The 20,993-nt window shown below is 40.8% G+C and overlaps 1 protein-coding gene across 15 annotated transcripts in view; it reads right to left on the bottom strand.

The window, feature by feature from the left end:
- Positions 1-20,993, bottom strand: part of ptprsa (protein tyrosine phosphatase receptor type Sa) — a 237,882-nt gene that overhangs the window by 21,734 nt on the left and 195,155 nt on the right. For 5 of the 15 annotated variants that reach the window (XM_019875182.1, XM_019875184.1, XM_019875180.1 and 2 more), the window contains 12 exons: positions 18,551-19,144; positions 17,481-17,575; positions 17,135-17,385; positions 16,214-16,301; positions 15,243-15,455; positions 14,857-15,023; positions 13,144-13,155; positions 12,726-12,841; positions 9,312-9,359; positions 6,275-6,372; positions 3,613-3,736; positions 1,315-1,490 (listed from right to left, as the gene is read on the bottom strand). In XM_019875182.1, the coding sequence (XP_019730741.1) occupies positions 1,315-1,490; positions 3,613-3,736; positions 6,275-6,372; positions 9,312-9,359; positions 12,726-12,841; positions 13,144-13,155; positions 14,857-15,023; positions 15,243-15,455; positions 16,214-16,301; positions 17,135-17,385; positions 17,481-17,575; positions 18,551-19,144 (1,982 nt within the window). The remainder of the gene's footprint in view (positions 1-1,314; positions 1,491-3,612; positions 3,737-6,274; positions 6,373-9,311; positions 9,360-12,725; positions 12,842-13,143; positions 13,156-14,856; positions 15,024-15,242; positions 15,456-16,213; positions 16,302-17,134; positions 17,386-17,480; positions 17,576-18,550; positions 19,145-20,993) is intronic. The other 10 variants (XM_019875186.1, XM_019875193.1, XM_019875190.1 and 7 more) reach the window with 6 other exon arrangements.

Consider the following 20,993-nt stretch of genomic DNA (forward strand, 5'->3'; position numbering starts at 1 on the left):
TGTGTCTACGTTCCTGTCTTTCTTGGACATTATCCTTTCAATCACTTTGGTAAAGCAAAATTGGCTCGCATGTGCTTTTTGGCTATTTCCAGCTTGGGCTTCCTATTCTTCTTGCTAATGAGTGCTATGCATCTTTTGGTGTAGTCTCGGTATTGTTGTTCATGAAGTATGCAATTTGGATTCTGATTATTTCACTCCTGCCATGATAAGTTTGTTACTGGTGTCACGAGTGTTTGTTGTTGGGTCATGTTTACCGCTCCCGCAATATTTATTGATTCAACTGCTACTGTTTTCCTTTATCTACCTATTTCATGTCTGTGGTTTTTACTTTTTGAAGGTGTGCATCGACACAGATAAATCACCAGGCTTTGGACCTCTTAGTATGGTTTTCCAAGACACTGTGTACAATTGGATCCTTCCACATTTTTGGGAACCTATTTGGGGAAGGCCCTGGTTAGAATGTGTTCCATGGTTAGATACATTTGATGTGACAGAATCTTAGAAAATCTCAAAGACCTCGTGACAAACAAGAAGTTTCATTCAGCTCTGACCTAAACAATATTCTTGAGGATGAACGGGCAAAAAAAATGCCACAGATATAGTAACACATTTTGCAGAAAATCTTCCCGGAGAAATGGAAGATGCTATCGTTGCAAAGGGGAAAACAACTCTACTTTAGGTTTTGTATGCCCTGTATCACTTTTAAGTGAAACATACCCGCTTCCGCCTAACTTTAAAGCTAACTTTTTTTCAACAACAGACTGCTGTGGGAGTTACTAGTCACTAATACTGCAAAAACTCCTCAATTTCATTTAAGCTTACTGCTCTGTGCGAAAAGCAGCATCTCTTGAGTGTTATAACTTGCTAAGCTCTTTTTCCAGTATGGGACGAATGTTTTGTTGGTCCGACAGAAACTTCTCCCACTTTTGTAGCTGCAAAGAGGTAATAAAAAATAACACAGCCAAGTCCCCTGTGGCTGTTGCCCAAACTATCAGACGCGAGCAGGTAGTCCATTTGTGAGATAACTGTTCCTGCAACCGCATTCGCCACCCCATTTAAATTTCACAAATGTAATTTATATTCTTCTCTGAAAGTGAGCCATCTCAAGAAAATAAAGTCTGATTACCTGCCAATGAAGTTGGAGTCGGCATCTGGGAAATCACTGCAAAGCTGTGCCATTTTTCACATTTTGTACCTCGGCTTCATGATTCAGTGATTTGATTTTGATGTATATTGTGGAACAGCATTTTAAAAAGGCTACTGCAGTCACTCGAAGCGAGCTGCAGTGTGTTGCGTGCGCTTGAGCAGACTTACCCGTGACTTCTCCTCCAGTCTGGTCATCATGACCACAGTGGCTGCTCTCTGCTCCCACACCATCCTCCAGAAGTCTCCAAAAGTTTCTGGTAAAGGGCCCTGGGTGGCAATGTATGCATTCTGCTTCCTGTAGCCATCAATATAGTTGGCATTGATGTAGTCACTACCTGTGATCCCTACAAAAAAAAAAGAGCATCACACACACATTTCCTTTTTTCCACATAATTTTGTCATGTGAGCATGCCCTTGACAATGCAGAAACAATTACCTTTTTTCCTCATCAGTGAAAATGTAAAAACCTTCCAAGGAAAACTTTTTATGTGTCAGATAATGTACTACGGAAACCAGCGAAAGGTTTTGGGAAAAATATGCCTTATCCTGTTCATGATTGTGAAGTATTGGAGCACATTCCAGCTCAATTCGTTTTTTTTTTTGTTTTGTTTTTTTTCTCTTTTTTAGCATGTTATAAGCAGAAGCTAAAGAAATAAATTAGTGCTGGACACAAAGTGTCTAGCAGATCCACCATGAATACACCACAAGAAGAGGCGGTTCAGGGTCTCTATGGCAACAACAGACAAGTTCTGCTTTTATCAACTGCAGCTTATAATACATTTCTGATGGCTTATAATTAAAAACCCAATAGTTTCTCCCTTTCTGAGACATATGTTAAACATAAAAAGGTCAAGTGATCTCCTACTCTGACTTCTTAGAGCAGCACCCCTTGCGCTGTTTTCCCCCAGATTTGTGCCATCTGTTCAGTCTAATGTTATTCAATCTGGACTACATATCTATGGATGTGGTATAACAGACTCCATCTGATTTAGCACTGCCTCAACAGTATATGAGAAGCTAAAAGCAGGAGGTCGAGCCGGTAAACAGGCCCCTAAGACTCACACTAGTCGTCTAAAGGTCTCAGCAGCTGCAATGACCTCATCTCTTCACTACGTAGAGGAACCTATACAAACCAGCAACATTTTAATGCCAATGATGAGAGCAAGGCTTGTCATAATGAGCTCTTGCCTTCACTGACATCGCGTAGCTATAAGCATCTGCAGCAGAAAGCGAAAAACTTCAAAGGTAAACTATGTAGATCACCGCATCACGGTTGCTGCTGTTACCGAGGGCACAAAGTTTCAAGTGTGCTGTCGGTCTGTCGTTTGATCATCATGCACCGTGCTTATCTGTCACCGAGCTCTAATCTGCACATGTGAAAATCAAAGTTGACGCCACTGTGGGGCACATGTTGAGAAAACAAACTTTTACAGTTCTCTCAGGTGAAATGGAACGCGGGACGGAGCATTTTGTGTTTGAAAGTCACGTCCCTGTGACTGACGTCGCTGCACTCGAGCGACAAATAATGAAACACTTGGCTGGGCTAATTCAAGAGTTTAAGAGAAAGGAGACTTAGTGAGGACAAAAACCAGGATAAGAGTGGAAGAAAAATATACTGCAGAGAAGGACAGAGATCATAATGCTCACATTAAGAGGGAAGAGTAAATTAAGAAGGAAAAGTAATGAAAAAAAAATTGAAATTATGAGTATAGAATGTAAGCAACGCGAATTCCATTAAAATGGATTCTGCACTATCCGACAGTGGTGACTTGGTTTTAGTCAAGGCTAAATGAACGGAGAAGAGGCGGTGTGCATGAATTGTTATTCTGCTGAAACTAATAGCAAAATCACTGTGGTGTAAAATAGAAATTTCAGACTTGATTAATTTATGTATTTATGGATGAGGCGTTTGTTTTTCTTTTTTTCCTCTCTCTGTGAGCTTTTTAGTTTTTCTTATGTTACACTTGCAAATTGTGAGGTGCTGAAAATCTACGTGGAACATTTAGCCCACACATAGGGAGAGCATGGAGAAGAAGCCATTTTGTCCTCATTGAGAGGAGTCTGGATTTGTTCTAGCGTTGCAACCCCACAACAATGTCAGCAGTGAAGGGTGACTACCTCTGACAACGTCTAGAGCGATTTAGTACTCAAAGGAAGAATCTTCGAGCTGCAGCGCTGTCCGAGCATAGTTTAGAGGGAAGTGGAAGATGAGCTAACAAATTGGCTTGTGCAAAATAAAAAAAATAAAAAAATCCTGAATCATGCTTAAGTGTGAGATCAAACTGATTGCCGAACCAAAATATGGCCTGAAATAAATCTTGACCAAAACAACAACAACAAGATCAGTCAAAAACTTCCACCTAGTTTGACTGAAACAAGTCCTGGATTCGCACTGCTACAGTTTAGTTTCAAAATGTTGAAAATGACCGTGGGAGTGTGCACAAGGAGAGGACGGCTGAGCCTTACCCTCAATGGGAGCCAGGATGACACGGGAGTGGTCGTAGGCAATGACATTGGCGTAACGATTTTTGGGCTTGTTCACCTCCAGGTTGGAGTGTTCCCAGGTGAACTGCTGGCCTGGATCAATGGACTGATGGGGGGCAGAGACAAAAGAACAGAAGTAGAAGAACACAGATGAGCTGTGCAGGGTGGTGGTACAATTTGCATGTTATCTCAGAAAAGAAAAAAAAATGTCGACACAAACTTCCCAAGTGGGGAATATATGAGCAGCTTTTGCAGAAATACAATGAAAAAAGGACTGACAGACTGAATAAGGTTCAGTTGGAACTGTCATCCAAGTGTATAATATTGCATTTGTCTTACTCATCCTGATTTTCTTTGTGACTAAATTCAGTAGAAACACACTTTGGAGCGAATCTGAACCATGACATTTATTAAATCAAGGATCTGATTTTATTACTGCTTCCTTTAATGGGTAAATGTACTCTGTCACAGCATTCTAAACATCATAAACCACATGTAACCAGAAACAAATTGCTTAAACAAACAACAGAATCAACATGTCTAACCAGAATGAAATTGTTGATTGTTGATATTGTGCAATGTGTGGTGGGTGAGGAAAGCTGTCATTAGTTGCGTGTGGTCTTTTGGGAACAATCATCAAGTGTGACAGCTTGAGGAAGGAAGGAAGAGGCCTGCACTTTGTCTCCCCACACATCGCCTGAAGCAGCATGTCAAACATAGTCTATTATATCTGTTGGTCTATTGACATCATTAAACCAAAAAATACTCATGCAAAATGAGCGGTCAAAATACACAACTGCCATAGCTCCCACAACACACTGATCTAATGCTTCATATTCGATTCGTATAACATATTGTTACATTTAGTTAGCTGAGGGGTTCTACGATAATATTTAAGGTAATGGTCAAACTTGAAATTTGGCATGTCTCAGAGCAATGGAGTCAAAATGGATTCAACAACTTCAGCAGACTGAACACCTCAGTTTGAGAGGTGCTCAGCAAAAGAAGCACCGTTTGAGGGCCCTATGCCTGGAGTGTGCAACAAATAAAAAGGGCAAAAAATTGGATACACGTAGATATTAAGATATATTTTAAAAACACTGAACAGAAAAAAAACCCCAAAACAATGGATGCTTGATTCTAATTATTCATGGTTAATAGTTACACATCTGCAAATGAGTTACAGTGCCAACAATGATAACTAGTTGGCAGAATTTGGCAACATATGGAGAGTGACGGCAAACAAAAGATAAATCGTAAAGTCAAGCTAAATTGTGGGCACCTGGTCTCTCTTCTCATTGCTGCTCTTCTACGTTCCGATATCCTGCTGTCTGGGCTCAGCTAATCCTCCATAACCGAGCCTCCGCAACATCTCCCTCTCTTGCCTCTTTCCTCCATTTTTCTTTCTCCCTCCACTTCCTGCCTGGCTTAAACCCAATCAGTCAACGGCCTGTAGAGCGGCGCTTGGCAAGCCTGAGCGTATGGCCGAGTGGCCATTCATCACGAAAATAACAAAATTAAAATTACACTTCTCTATTTAATTTGGTCATTTATTTTTCCTGAGGGCTGATGGGGTTGTTTGAAAGGGCACAGGGATGGCGGGAGAGTAAAAGATAGATTGGGAGAAGAGGATTGGTTGGTTAAATTCACTCTTTAAGCCAAATAATTACACTTGCCATCCCGTCTCTCGCTTCCGTGAACGAAACAAGCTGGTCCCTTTAGCTCACGGCTCGGCTGTAGATTTATAAATAATAGATACTGGAGAAATGCTGCAATGCTATGAGAAGTCATTATCCAACAACAAATCCAACATCTTTGGTCAGGCATGATGATGGCAATCCATGCTCGTGTACCCTTTTTCCCCCTCCGCCTCGCATGCAGCGAGGTGACAGGCACGGTGATTTAGGGACGGCGAGCGGGAGATATTGCTTGTATGCAAACGAGAGCTGATTCAGCGCTCCTGATTTCTAATCAACTCCGGTGTCATTTATAACCCAAGCGGTCGCAGAGCTCAAGACAGCTCAGTTAGCACCGCCCTCCCCACACCACGTACGGGCATTCACAACAACGCATCAGCTGAGTAAAACCCAACGCATGTGCTTACCTATAACATGCTAAGTTTGTTTCTGATATGGTGAATAGTTTCAAATACAAGTACGGTATTTTCCGCACTATAAGGCACATCTAAAAGCAGTCAGTTTTCTCAAAAGCCGACAGTGCACCTTATAATCCGATGCGCCTTATATATGGATCAATATTCTGATTTCTTGGACGTAGTATTTTAAATGTCCTGTAAAGCGCTTTGTTACAGCAGCAGCGGTTGTGAAGGCTCTATTTACATAAAGCTGCATTGTATTGTATTCCGTTTAGTGTAGCTCCATCTAGTGGATGCAAAACATAACCGCAGCCACGATTGTAGCTTCAATTTTATGCACCTTATAATGCGGTGTGCCCCATATATGAAAACGGTTTTAAAATAGGCCATTCATTGAAGGTGCGCCTGATACTCCAAAGCGCTTTATAGAGCGGAAAATACAGTAATCTCCATACCTATTCCTACATATATAGACACACTCATGAACAGAATGAACGGAATGGAGTCTTTGACAAAATCCGAAGGATGAGAAACTTTCTGCCCACCCACCTCATATTCTTGGGAGAGCTTCAGGTTGTCGTTGGCTTTGAGAAGCTCTGTGTGCTCAGCCAGTTCGGAGATGGGGATGGGAGGGTGATTCATCATACCTGCTTGCCATATCGACGGAGGATGAAGTAGCAGAAAATGAAAGTTTGACACATTAGGACAACTTTTCAAAGTAGACATTTCACACGATACAGTAGTTGAGGTGGAGAATCTCTGTGCATATGTAACATTGTTGAATGTTGGGTTTTAGAGATGGGGAAGCTTGTGCATAAGATGGTGTCAATTAAAAGAACATGTAGTAAGTGGGTATGTTCTTGGAATTTGAGCTTGTGGATAGAAAACCACTTTATATTGAGAAAAGGAGCAAAGAAAACTGAAAATTGCTTAAGATAGTTGTGATGAGGATATTGTGGCTTTATTTGAATCTCATTTTGGAAGATTAAGTTTGTTATTTATAATGAATGCATGGACTGTGAAAATGTATTTTTAAACATGTTTACTGGAATCAAAACAAAAAGTCAATGGTAGAGGGCAGACTCTTAGCTATTTTCAAAATCGCTAGTGCTCCAGGATAAAAACCTAATTTTCTGAATTAACAGAGCAATTTGGGTTTGAAAATCGATGTTATTTTTCAAACAGTTGGACGGTCAGTTTTTTTCAGCCTCCCTCCAAGGTGCATATGGGTTGCTGCTGCAAGAATAGTATCAGTAATGAGACTACTCATTTGTGACAACAGTCGCCAGCAGGATAGCGCTGTGAACTATCTTTACGACACTCAGGGTCGGATACTGAAGCACTCGAATAGAATATGGACCAGCCACATGTGGCATGGCAATATTTAGTTTTTTTTTTCCATTTGGGGCCTTTTTTTCACACAAGCTCAAATGCCAAATGAATGTTTAAATATTCACAATTAAAATAATAAAAATAATAATAAATAAATAAATACAAATCAATGCTATGGCCTTACTGAGCATGCATGTCACAACGATGACATTAACCATCTTTCATTTCCTCTCACTGACAATGCAAAGTCAAAAGGGTCAACAATGCTGTTTGCTTCAGTTGCACTTTGGAGGCAGAGCCCCAGCTCTCAGCGCTGTCTATCTTCATTAGTGACAACAATTCATTTTACACACACAACAAAGCGGTAGCATCCACTACATGGAGATTTGCGAAGATTACGACGAGGGCATGAGACAAATGGAGATGACATGGAATGCCATGACACTCTCCAGAAAATGAGTGGACACATTGAATTAATAGATTACTTGACACGAGTTGGGGAAGAAACATGCTCCTTTGAAGTGGATCACACACAGAATTAATATTATTCCTCTGGAACACAAAAGCCGGTGTGCTGACTGAAAAGCTCAAATCATCTTTGAGGATTTGTTGTATTCATCTGCTCATTCATTATCATTTACTCAGTAAGTGAATGCCAAAATACGGATTCAGGGTGCAAACACACCACTCGGAAATGAGTTGTTTATCATTTCTGCCACCGGAAGACAGCAACAACTTAAATTGCAAATTAAATTTGCTTGTCAGTTAAGTTGCTTGAAATTCAGAGGGAAAGGTGTAAGATGCTTCGCTGGAAAGCAACGAATGTGTATGCAAATGAGGGGCCCACATTTCTCCTGCAGAGAACAGGAAATGGATCTTTCCAGTCGAGATCAAAGAATGTTTGTGTTGGGTTTTTTTTTTTGTGTGCATGTGTGCAAATGCCTGTATGGTTGTCCACATGCATTTGTGAATGTGTGCAGCTTTGCAGACACACTCCATCAATTGCTTTTACGTTGGGCAGCCCACATTACCGTCTGCATGCATAAGTGCTCGCAACAGTTCACTGGATACATCACGCACCCAAAATGAACCACGTTGCTGCAGGAAGAGACAGATGGTCATACATTTCTTATTCCTTCTTTACTACGAGTGTATCAACATCTATCTTTGCCCTTTGTCAGGAGGACTTATCACACTCACCCTGATGGACCTCACAACTCAAACCATTACTTGAGCTCTTACTGCGCTCTTCAAAAATGCATTTGTCCTATGGTGAGGCGTCCATTCCTTCCATCACTGTCATTTATAAACAACACACTGGATTGAAATGCTGACCCCCCCCCCCCAAAAAAAAAACGCTTTACTTTGTTGTAACCCTCATTCAAGCAAAGTCACTCAAGGACAAAAAGTTATTCCTATCTCCTCTTCCTTTCCCTCCCTCGTTTGCTCTTGCCCTTCTCTTCAACAGCATTTCACCCTACACGCCTACAGACTTTTCCCAGCACAACTAAACGTGATCAATAAGCATAGACAACACACTCTAGCGTCCAATTATGTATTTCCAATCTCTCGATGTGCTGCTTGACACATCAGAGGTATGTAATGATTCTTTTTGATAGGCTCCTTCCAAAAGACTTTTTTACGATGCAAATTTCCATTTAAAAAGGAAGAAGCCTGCACGTAGGTGGGCAAAGGAAAAGGAGGGAGAATGCTGGGCTTAGAGGCAATCCAGGAGCCTTTTTTCCTCTCTCTCTCTCTCTCTCTCTCTCTCTCTCTCTCTCTCTCTCTCCCTCCCTCCCTCTCTCTCTCTCTCTGTCTCAGAAGATCATTCAGTGAGTAGAGAGGCAAATCAAATGTCAAGCAACTGTTTTCCACTCGTTTAATCAATTCTGTGAGCGCAGAAAATAGTCACTAAGTTTCAAACCGAAATGGTGCAGTGGTGTCAAAAGGGGAAGGTGAGGAAGATGAGGAGTGGGATAACAAAGACTTCACTTGAAAAACGTATCTCTTCATCAGCAGACGTGATCTCAGTGGTTAGGCACGTGGGATTAATGCACAGCTGACAGCCAAGTGAATACTATGACTGACTGAGGCGACTCAGTACACGAATAGAAACCAACATAAACATAAAAATCAGTGCAGATATTATGCTGCGTCATGTGGGGGTGGGGGGGGGTGCTACTTGTTTGTAAATGGAGAGAAGCGGTGCTCAAAAACAAAAGCTGGTATGCAAATACTAAAAACAAAGACTAACTTTCATATTCAATTTCAGCTGCACTCTGAGGACTGTTTAGACCAGAATCTGAAAGAACAGCAAACATGGGAAAATGTTTCACAGAGTCAGCGAAACAGAAAATGGTTACGGAAGACTGACAAATGATTGGAGACTATGAAGAACATTTCAACCAAAAAAAATTTTTTTTTTTTTCAAATATGGGACTCAAGAATGGCCTGACATGCCAGACCACAACACAGAAAGATACACCTTCTCATTTAGTATCAACCTTCTATGACACCTTATGCATGCTAAAAATTCCCAAACCATAAATCTTACCTGCAAGAAATAGTAAATAGCTCGTATCTTGGGTTTTTTTCATTCAAAGTTTATAGTTTCATCCATAACCAGAACTAATCCAAAGGAACAAAATATAAAATAAAGATCAACAATTATGACATGTCCTGATGTCAATGTTAAATGTAGTATTGTATATTATATTGAAATGCCAACACATGTACACCGAAAAAAAAAAAAAACGTCTTGAATTTACTCATTTTTATTTTGTCAAGTGGCTGCACACCATAGAATCATCTGGATTCAGATTTTTTAAGTAGTTCTTTAAATAAAAATCTATCTGGATCTGGGTGATTATATTTCATGCACAACTTGAAGTCAGAACGTTTTGCCTCTTACAGTATTTGTAGTTTTCACACACCCATTGTGCAGGGGAAAATGTAAAAACACATCCCATCTTTGAAAACACGGCAGGATTTAACATGGAAATCTATCGGATAACCTTGAATGTAGATGAGAACCAGTTAATTTGTTTACTGCATCGCAGTTACACTGTAAAACTCACTTGCACTGACTAATACAGTCTGACACTTTTGCACAGATGTACTGCAATGACAAAACTATACACAGTATAGCGCAGCGTTGCAATACAAATATATTGCAACATCAACAATAAATGATACTGGACAAATCATAGAATGAACACCTAATGAACAGTTAATGGGCAAAAAAAGAGAAGCGAATAAAAATGTGCCTTGTCTAATCAGCCAAACTACTTTGATGCTCTCCCAAGTTATTCACAAGCTAACGTGCGTTTCATGAACTTTTCATGCTTATCAAACTGGATATTTTAATACCCAACTGCACCAACATAAACTACACTGTCTCACTTCAAAACAGAATAGAGTAGGATTCTGTAGTGACTTAGGCCACTGCTGGGCTTGTGTTATACAAGTGTGGATTGACTGCTCAACTCATGTGCGTAAAGGGGTGAATGACATAATAATTGCGCGGCACAACAAATCAATAATGAAATTCTCTCACACACACACACACACACACACACACACACACACACACACACACACACACACACACATTTATGGGAAACACTTTCTTCGTTTTAGAAAAAGGAATAATAATACGAGGGATTCTTGTAATTCTGATGTATTATACAAAATACTAATATTTTGAGCCTAATGGCTTTATAGTTTTGGTGTAGTCATTCTAACTAAATACTGCAGCTAACTGTGGTGAAAACTGACCTATACAAAATGTGAAACATAATTTTCCAGTCAAAAGATAAAGGATGCAATCCCAAAGATGGTTAACTGAAGTGAAACACAATTTCCAATACTAGTACATTGGACTGCAAACTAGGGATACGTGTCGCAAAATAAGACAGCACATGGATGAAAGAGAGAAAATATGGCAAAAGGGTGAGGATGGAGGGTAAATAACAAGTCAGAGCTACAAGCAAAACACAACATGATTGGACATTGAATGTAGATATTCACTGAGTTGTGCTGCTTATTACTTTGGCCCCATTTGCCAATTAAACCCCTCGAACCAGGGAAGATAACGAAAAAAATCGAGCCACTCTCCGCCTTCAGGAATATTGCGATGTCAATGTGAGGCTATCAAATGACCAAAGACACGCACGCACACACACACACACACAAAACCTCTCTTTCAAATACATGAATGAAGCATTGCTTATGGGGGAAAATAAAATCAAATATCATTTTAGTACTGCAGCAGCGCCACGGGTCACTGCGTCCCAATTGCCAATACAGCGTATGCTCAACTGAATGGAATCGGGCCAAGCATAAGAGCACCGGGAGCAAGCTCATTTCAACAATGGCAGCTTTTAGCTGATGGTGATGTTCACAAATGCTCACCGGCCCACTTAATTGGTCTAAAGCATCCATTTAAATTTAATTCCCGGGGTCCAGAAATAACAACAGGGACCAATTTTGTCCAGCTACAGTGAAGATGTGAGAGAAATATCTGAATGTGTTAGTCAATTTTCTTTCTACATATTTCATCAAGAGAATGGCCTAAGCAAGTGACCATAACTATAACCATAATGCAGCCCCTCATTGGAAACAGGCTATGAAGGCTGATCAAAATAAATATGAAGGCGAGTCTATTGAACTCCTTGTTTTGGGGGTTAATGCTATTTTCTTCACTCTCTTTTTATCGACAACTCCGAGTCCCTAACACTCACACAATGCACACAAGGTGGTCTGCATTGCATCTATGTGACCCCAAGGACAGTGGGGCTGCAGTTTGAAACGTGAATCTTTTGATGGAGAGGATTGGCCATGAAGGAAAAAAGGGAGTCAGAAACGCAGAAGCAGAGAGAGGGAGTGCGGGGAATGTCTATTCAACTCCTGTAAACATCTCTTGACTTGGCTGTCTGCGAGAGAAAAATGTATTTCAAATTCAAGTACGAGTCTCTCAAAATGTCTTCTGCCAAATGAGCTGCCGGAAGAGAGAGAACAGAAGCGTTTCGTGGAGGCTACTAGGCATCAGCAAAGTAAAAGTAAGATGAATGATACAACACAAAGTCTTAAATATATCCCACAAGACTTAGCTAAAGGTAACTCTAAACATTGGGCTTGATTTGTTTATTTATTTTAGAGTGCTCAACATAAACGAGTAAACCACCTTTGAAAAGAAAGTAAGCTTTTCATCCATTTTTCAGAGCGAAAAGCTTTCAGAAGTTAGATCATGATTAGACTGACGTGTAATTGACCTCTTGTGAACTTTTTAAATTTAGATGAGCAGACGTACTTCTGTACTCATTTTGCAAGATTGCAAGATTAAACAAACAAACAAAAAAAACCCATTTGTTTTATAAATCCACATTGACATTTGTATTATAGTTTTATAGACCATACTGAAATTTCTTTTCAATATCATAGAACTGAAATGTTTCCTGTTTTGTTCAAACATTGTCACAGAGTGCTTTTTAGTTAATGACTACATGTTTACTTAAATGTTGATAGGGGAATAATCGAAATAAATACAATGAGAGGCCTAGGCAATCAAATAACATTCAATACAAAAGCTGTATCAAACGAAACTTGATTTATTTAAAAATACTGGAAATAATAATGCTCAGTTTTGAGCTGTGAGGAGTTCCTGTACCTGGTGTTTGGAAGTTGATTCGTCTCATTTCCACAGGGTCGGTAGGATGGTGAGGTGTGATGTCGGCGTTGTTCAGCAGACATTTTGTGCGTGGCTCTGACTCCTTTCTCTTGCGACTGGATTGTAAGAAAAAAACGGGGAGGGGGGAAGCAAGTAATGTCCAACAGGGAATCGAAAGCTCTGCATTGCCAAAAAATATATATATTTCTAAGTCCACTAATGAGCTTTGAAAAGAGCTACAAGAGAGATTGAAAGCTTGAGGGAAAGCAAATCAGGAGCTGAGAATCAAAATATGTGCATATCCTGCATGTGTGTGTAAAATCTTCTTCAGCCACATTAATTAATGGTATCTTCTCTGCTGAGGCAGTCAATATTGCCTTTCCACTGTCAAACGTGTTAGAATTCAGTCCAGCCTTACCTGTCAGGTTTGCTGTTTCCAGAGAAAGCAATAGGAGTCAAATAAATATATAGAGATGGTGAAAACACACAAGGAAAAGAGGGAGGGGAGAGCCAACAAGAGAGATGAATCAATGGAAAGCAGTTTGAGATTCACAAGGGTCGCTGCTGGGCCCGCAAAAATTCTAAGATAAAGCTCATTAGCATTTGCAAGAGGTTGTGTGTGTGTGTGTGTGTGTGTGTGTGTGTGTGTGTGTGTGTGTGTGTGTGTGTGTGTGTGTGTGTGTGTGTGTGAGTGATCAGAGAGCAGCGACAGACGGAGGACGGTAAAGTCAAGGCCAATGGCAGAGACGGGAAGCACTATTCACCAGGGAGCGATTGGAAGAGCGAAGGAGACAAGAGAGTGAGGGAGAGAGAAAGAGACGAGAGAAAAAAGACAGAGATTCAAGGAGAGATGTTACTCTCCCTAACCACCAAGGTGGAGGTAAGGCAAGGTCAGACAGGGATCATCTGACAGTAGTAGTATCTAGTCAGACTGTTCATAGCAGCCCTCTTAAGTTAATGCAGGGTTCTGCCCTCACTTTTCACAATTCACTTTTAGATCTCTCACACACTAAAGGCTATGGTGTCAGAATTTCTGTTGTTGAACCCGCAGCTAAGTGAGAGCACGTAGACCCTCTGTGGACAAAAGTCTTTGGACACGTCTCACACATCTCGGATACAAGACGTGATCATAATCCTGGAGATACAGTAGTTTTGGAATAATTTATAACATAACCGCATCAAGCGCCTTTGGATTGAACTACACCAGAGGCCCTTGTGTCCCTTCATATTATGTTTTCACTACCACTTCCTGTTATTGCAAAAGTGTATTGTTTTGGCCACATAGTAATGATTGGGGAAAATGATGCTTCAAGATGGTTCATGAACCAGTTTTATTTTTTTTTTGACTCCTCTCGATGCCACTGTTCATTTAAAGAAAGGGGTTTAAGAAATGTGACTGTGTGCTTATTGTACTATGTGGAACAGAGATTGCCATCCAGAAGAGTTTAAAAAAAAATACAAGAACTGCTTCATGAACCATCTTGAAGCTTCATTTTCCCATCACTACCATATAGTATAACAACATTCCAATAACGAATTAAACTAGTTCCAGTAATCTAAATTAATCAATGAATTTGAAGTTGTTTGAAATATTTTTTGTAACCTTACAAGTTCTTAACTCTTGTAATTCAGTTTTGGAATATTTTGTTTCAGGCATGTTTGCAATATAACCTTTGACATCTCAAAGAATCTCATATTCTCTCCTTTCTCTGACCCCTCACTTCTCAGGATTCTAACAAGACATACTTTTTATATTTGCAAGCAACCATGCTGTCAGGCTTGGGATAGCATGCATACATTAATATACAATGGCACCCTTTTTCAACATTCATCATTTATATCCCATTAGTCGTTTCTCCAATAACAAAGCAAATAAGTGGTTCAACATCAAATGATGAAAAGATATTCATTGTGCTTTGTTGAAGGTGAACCCCCCCACCCCAAGTTCCTAAAATGTTCACTTAGATATACTTGTGAATCACTGATGAGGCGATAGCACCAGTGATGCTGTTGTAGAACAAATTGTATATTGTCCGTGACATGTTTTGTCAATTTGAGGTTGAACGTTGCTGTTTTTTTTTTTTTTAATGAGAATATTCACTGGAAAACCAAAAATAAAATGGCAACTCACTTTTTATACAGGAGGATTGCGATGACAATGCAGATGATGAAGACCACAGCCAGCACTGGGCCCACCACCCAAATTAGCCCATCACCGCCAGTCTCTATTGGCTGCGGGTCGTCCACTTGTTCAGGAGTTAACACTGTGTCAGTGTAAGGACTAGTTGCAAACATTTTCTGAACAGAAAAATAAACAAAACATAATTGTTAATATTTTCATTATTATTGTTCATATCATTATAATGAACACCATTATTTTTAGTTGAAAAAAACAGTTTAAAAAGGTTCAATAAAAAGAACCTTAAATCCATGCCAATTGCTGAAATGCCTGTGGAAACTTGACCAAAACTCACAAAGAAAGACGAGTGCTGAAAGTGTTTCAAGGAGATAACTCACCCCGGCAGTAGCGTTAAGCTCTGCCATGAGGAAGAAGACATACTCCTGCCCAGGTTCAAGACCCTTATTCTCACAGCTGCTCTGCCGATGGTCGGTGCCCACGGTGAAGCTGGAGGGAAGCTGCCGGAAGCAGGCAGTGATGTACGGCTTCCACTGGTCCAATTGGCCCAGCTGACGACGTGAACGGCGCTTGGGGGTCACCTCCCGCAACAACTGATTGATGCAAAGGGTTTGTGGGTTTTTTTTTCGTGTTTTACATGTTTGCATTCAGAGCTAATATGTATTGATACACATAGGGGTAGCCCCGGCGCAGCACCGGAGCAAATGTTGCCGTGTGAGCACCCCTATAAGGTCATATATTTACTACCTTCCATGTTATTTGGAATAGATACTAATGAAATCAGAAGACAATAGATCTTGGAAATTTGTGAAAAGTATTCAGGCTTTACAGAGGAAGGATGAAAATAATGTCAGGTAAAAACAGAATGGGTCTGAAATCCCAAACCCAGTACGCTTGGTTGCCGTTGATCTGGAATGCAAGGTGACATTGAGCTGTGGTAAGCGAACGAGATTACCTTAATTCTCTCTTCTTCATACTTCAGAGAAAACATTAGCATGGCTGAGATGTTTACCCAATGTGTCCACAAAATAAACTGCTCCAAAAAATAAAGGGAACACTTGGTGTTATATTGTGTTGTTTAAGTGTTGACTTTATTTTTTTGAGTGGTTTATTTTTCAACAACTCATGCAAATACTGCTGCTGATGGTCACGCTTTGGTTATTTCCATTGAATCTTCCAAAGTAAACACAGACTCAGATATTATTCATTATTTTTTGCTAATGATCTGGTCTTAAAATAGAACCTGCTACAGAACTACATTTAATCATAGCAATTACTCTAATGAACGTTGTCTGGCAGTAACTCAACATGGACGCTGTTCATTCTGCCTCGACCCTTTTCTAAACCCTACCTCTTCCATGTCCATCTCATCAGGAGTCTTTAGATTTTTCACAGTCCCCGTGGTTCTCTTCAGTGGCACCACAACCACAAAGAAATTCCTTTAAAAAATACAGTAACACAACATTATGAAAAAAACAAACAACATGCCTTTCTTTTAAAGTATGAATTTTGGCATATAAATGGAAACCTTTCAGACCAAAAGTATTATTTTCCAGTCACTTCAAGAGATAGTCATAGCATTTTACATCATATGAAGACTATCTTGAAAGTCAACAAGGTCTGAGTCCAAACTAAATCCAAGTCCAGATGAGATCAAGAGTAAACCGTAAGTCAGAAAAATAGTATTTTCACGACTTCTCGGGATGCTTAGCACTCTTCTTAGACAGCATGGAGCCCTTTGTTTAATTAACATATCCAGATTAACAATAAAAACCATTTCAAGAACAATTTTTGCTTTATTAATGTTGGTTGACCAAGGGGGAGAGATGAAGAGGATCTTGGACACTGGGGTGCAGCAAACTGTACCAAGACGTGAGAGGCAGCGACAAAATTGTGCCAAACTCAAAGCTAATGAATAAACATGAACGTGTCGCTGCGGCAGGGTTTGCTGTGCCTGATTCCCACCTAGATTCTGTGAAAACATCATAAAATAATGCACAATAATTGTTTGGTTCAGCATATGCAGATCAGTGTTGCTTTTGTTTTTAAGGTGTTGTGATTTGATTCGTCTGCATGAAGCATTTCTGTGCTAACACGTGTTAAACGGTACTAAACGGTATTTTTTGTTACTATTATATATTTGTTCCTTTGTTGGGAAATATCACAGTAATCTAGCGCCTTACGGTGAGTGATGTGTTACCTATTTTGCCAGGTTAATCAAAACAACTCCAATTTCAAGGCTCGATCATTCATTTCAGCAAGCTATACTCACTTGACATTCTTGCCATCGACCGGTGCGAAGGACATGGTGAGAATATTATCAGGCTCTGCATAGATGTCCAGCTTCGGTTTCTTGACCAGAATAAGGGGTGCTGTCCTGGCCACAACACGGTGTTTGGGCCCACCATCCATGCTTTCTTGACAGGTTACTCTGAACTCATAGGTGGTATTGTGCCTCAGACCAGTAATGAACACCCTTAGCTTCCTGGCATCAATGTCCATCTTCTGACGGTTGTATTCAATCTATAATTCAAACACATGATTCAGAATTTGACGCTTTTCGGGGACATTTTGTGGAAGACCATTTCTGGAAAGTAACTTGACTTCATCAAACTTACCGTGCATTTGTATGCGGACCTGCTTTCGGAAAACTTCCATGCCAGGAGCACTGTTGTTTTGGTAGCCCACTTGATGGTAAAATTCTTTGGAACATCTGTCGGGTTGACAAATGGAAAAAAATGAGTATAATAAGTGGATTGAACATCTCGCCAGAGCAAGTGAAAACCTCTGGTTAAAGCAATAAGAGAAAATAGTGGTTCTCCTGCAACGTTCCCCTGGTTTGGAGAGTGAGATTCGGTGAGCTGTCACAAGCTGTGAGAAGGGCAACACCATTGGTTAAAACACAGAGCATGGAAGACTCATGGAAGACAAACCCATGGAGCACAAAGGTGCGCCCACTGGCTAGCTATCATCTGTAGTGCCAACCTTTTCATCTAACTCAATGTTGATGGTGAACAACTGTCAAGAGAGGTCCCAATCCTAAGTATTCCTATACCTCCACTGATTTGTGGTTGGCACTACTGACATGCTGCCAAGTGAACATCGAGACAGACTAAAAACACAGCATGCCTTTGCAGTGAAATTGGGGGATATCATGCCACAAGCTGCCCCGTTAAGGGACAGGGAAAGTGGGTAGAAGAATTACAGAGGAAAACAAAAGCAAAGAGGGTTAAAAAGGGTCCGATATCTTAAAACAACCTTCAAAGCAAAACAAGGAAGCAATACCAGTTTTCTGTCCTTATTAAAAGGTCCAAAAACTCATTGTGACTGGGTTTGCCTTAAAGCCATACCTTCATTCAAAACTGGTGGTGTGAGATGGAATTGGTGTGAGTGCGCCTGGAAAGGGGCTGCAAAAACGACTTGAGGAGTGTCTGACCATACAACACTTACCTTGGATTTTTAGGCTGCTCTCCCTCCTTTCTCAAGGACTGACTATGACTTACTGACTCTGGTTTTACCTTGATTGAGTTAGTGAAGTGAGTATCCGACAGCAAACATTTGAATATCACGATTAGATTTCTTGAGGAAGAGTGCAGGTGATAGAAAGGGATGTGGTAGTTTTTTGTGTTCTTGCAAAAACTCCCAACCGCCTGGTAACTGGGTTGGGAGAGAAACAGGCAAGCCCTACCTGTTGGATCATAGCCCACAGTCCGATACTGGATAGGTGGGCTGTAGGGCCCAGGACCTACAATGGTGTGTGCACGAATTTTCACATCGTATGCCGAGTTTGGTTTGAGGCTGTTGAGCACGTAGCTGGACAGGTTGGGGGGCAAGTGGAGCTCCCGTGGTGCTCCTCCGGAACCAGCTTCCTTATAGGCCAAAGTGTACTCTGTGATTACACCGTTCCTCTCTGCCAGCACTGGTGGCAACCAGGACAGGTGCACTGAGCAACATGTCACGTTGGAACTTTCATTCATTTGGGGATATCCCTCTGGTGTGTCCTCTGGTACACCGAGTTCGACACCAGCTTCCTCCCCAAAGCCCCCTCTGCTTTTGGCAGAGAGTTTAAATAGGTACGTGGCCCCCCGGTGAATGTTTCCCAAGGAATACTGCCGTTGTTGGGGAGAAAACTCGAGTGTGGCCAAAGGTGAAACATCTTTGCGACCAAACTGGAGCCTGTAACCTTGCAGGTCCATGCCATTTTTCAGGTCTGGTGGGTCCCAACGTACCAGAGCAGATGTTTCTGACTCCTGCATCACTGACAAAAGGGGTGGACCAAGCACTGTGGAGAAAAATAAACACAACAAAGCGTAATTTACATTGACCATCATATGAATAAGCTGACTTGAGGCTTCACTATCTAAATATTGCCTTGCCCACAAATCACGCCCAACACCAAATACTAAGAAAATAAAATTGTAGACAATCATAATACTCCATTACAACAGGATTTAGTATAATTATTAAAGTTTAATTTACCGCGGCAAGTATGTGCACGAAAGCTGATACAGCTGTAGTCCAGCAAAACTAGTACCTTTTATGTTCATTAAAAATGTTACAATCATTACCACCAGAAGTTTGGCTGTCCTATCAAGTATGCATATAAAAGTAAAGCTGTTTGCTTCTTTCCCACTGCGTCAGTTGTGTCCTCAAGTGACCCCTTCCGCATAGTGGCAATTATCATTAATAACTGGTGGAAGGAACAATCACATTATATGGCACATTTATTTTGCATGCCTGGGCAATTGCTCAAACACAAGCAAGCGTAGCAAACTCACGAATGAGCACTCACATCATACAAACAATCCAGACTTCAGGTGTCAAGCGTAATAGACACGTGCACCAAATGCATCCAGTTTTGGACGTCTAATGAATGATATACTGTAAACTGCACCGTAGCAGCAGTACTATTTTCAAGGTTTGTCAGGATACATGCCTCCAACTCCCAAGCTGCCATCAAATGTTCTTGAGAGGTGGGTGTGGTTGTGCACTGATTCTCTGCAACAAGATTCTAGCTTCACACAATTAAACACTCCCTCCAATCTCAAAAACACAACAAAAATGGCTTGCAATCACACAAGCAGTCTCAGTCTTTTGTCACTTGAAAAAGATACAGCAGTTTGTAACTCAATACAGGTATGATGCTGAAATGGCATCCAAGCAGGAATTAAAATGTAACTAATTAAGGACAGCGCTCTCTGGTGCGTATGCAGGCAATATTGTATCTTTTATAGCATCATATCTTAATCAAGGAGAAATATGGATCCATTCACCTTTCTTCTTTTGGTTAACGGGTAATGTCACGAGTCCATCATTATACGGTTACACACTTACTCAGGAATATAGTAATTCGGGGACACAATCAGCACTTTGCGCCTGCATAGAAGTTGCTGCTTATGGTATCAATTCAAATGCAATCATTCACAGTACTCAGAACACCAGCCTCTTTCCATTTAATCATTTCCGTTTGCTAATGGTCTACATTTTGCTGTACCAAGATGAAGATGATTTCCGATGATGATCTTTGCCACTAATGGGAGTTGGGAGGGTGGAAGGTCTTGGGTGAGAGAAATACCTCTAATATGATCTTTCTTCATGCTAAATCCCAGCTTGATGCCATTAAAACCCAACTCTGTCTTCATGCTCACCTAATCAACGAAATTAAATCAGATATCATTCCGAATGTGTGTGCGTGTATGCCTATGTGTGTATTTAAAATTGCATTCTTCACACCTCTGTGTAGATTCTCAGTCAATCAGGTCATGATAATCCACATAGGTTTGTTTGAGGCAACTGGACTTGTTCTTTTTGTTAAAGACATTTCATCTTTAATCAGTAGAGCTCCTTCAGTTCTCAACTTTTACGTAGGGGGTCTTCCTATTTTTGCCCAGGTGGGTGCGACGCAACAGAGTGGTCAACAGGGTGTTGTTGCTGTTGTCCGGGTTAGTTCTTAGAGTGATGTGTGGTAACCAGTGCGCCGTTAACACTCTATGCAGTGGAGATGGGATGCTACTGACCTCAACCTGAGAAATGAGTCAGTTGGGAGAATACTTCGAAGACCTCAATTCCACCAACACGCCATCCCTTGAGGAAGTCGGAAGGAGTTGGAAATCTGAGATGGGCTGTCATAC

Source organism: Hippocampus comes, unplaced genomic scaffold (assembly GCF_001891065.2).
Source record: "Hippocampus comes isolate QL1 unplaced genomic scaffold, H_comes_QL1_v1.1 scaffold132, whole genome shotgun sequence".
Taxonomy (NCBI): Eukaryota; Metazoa; Chordata; class Actinopteri; order Syngnathiformes; family Syngnathidae; genus Hippocampus; species Hippocampus comes.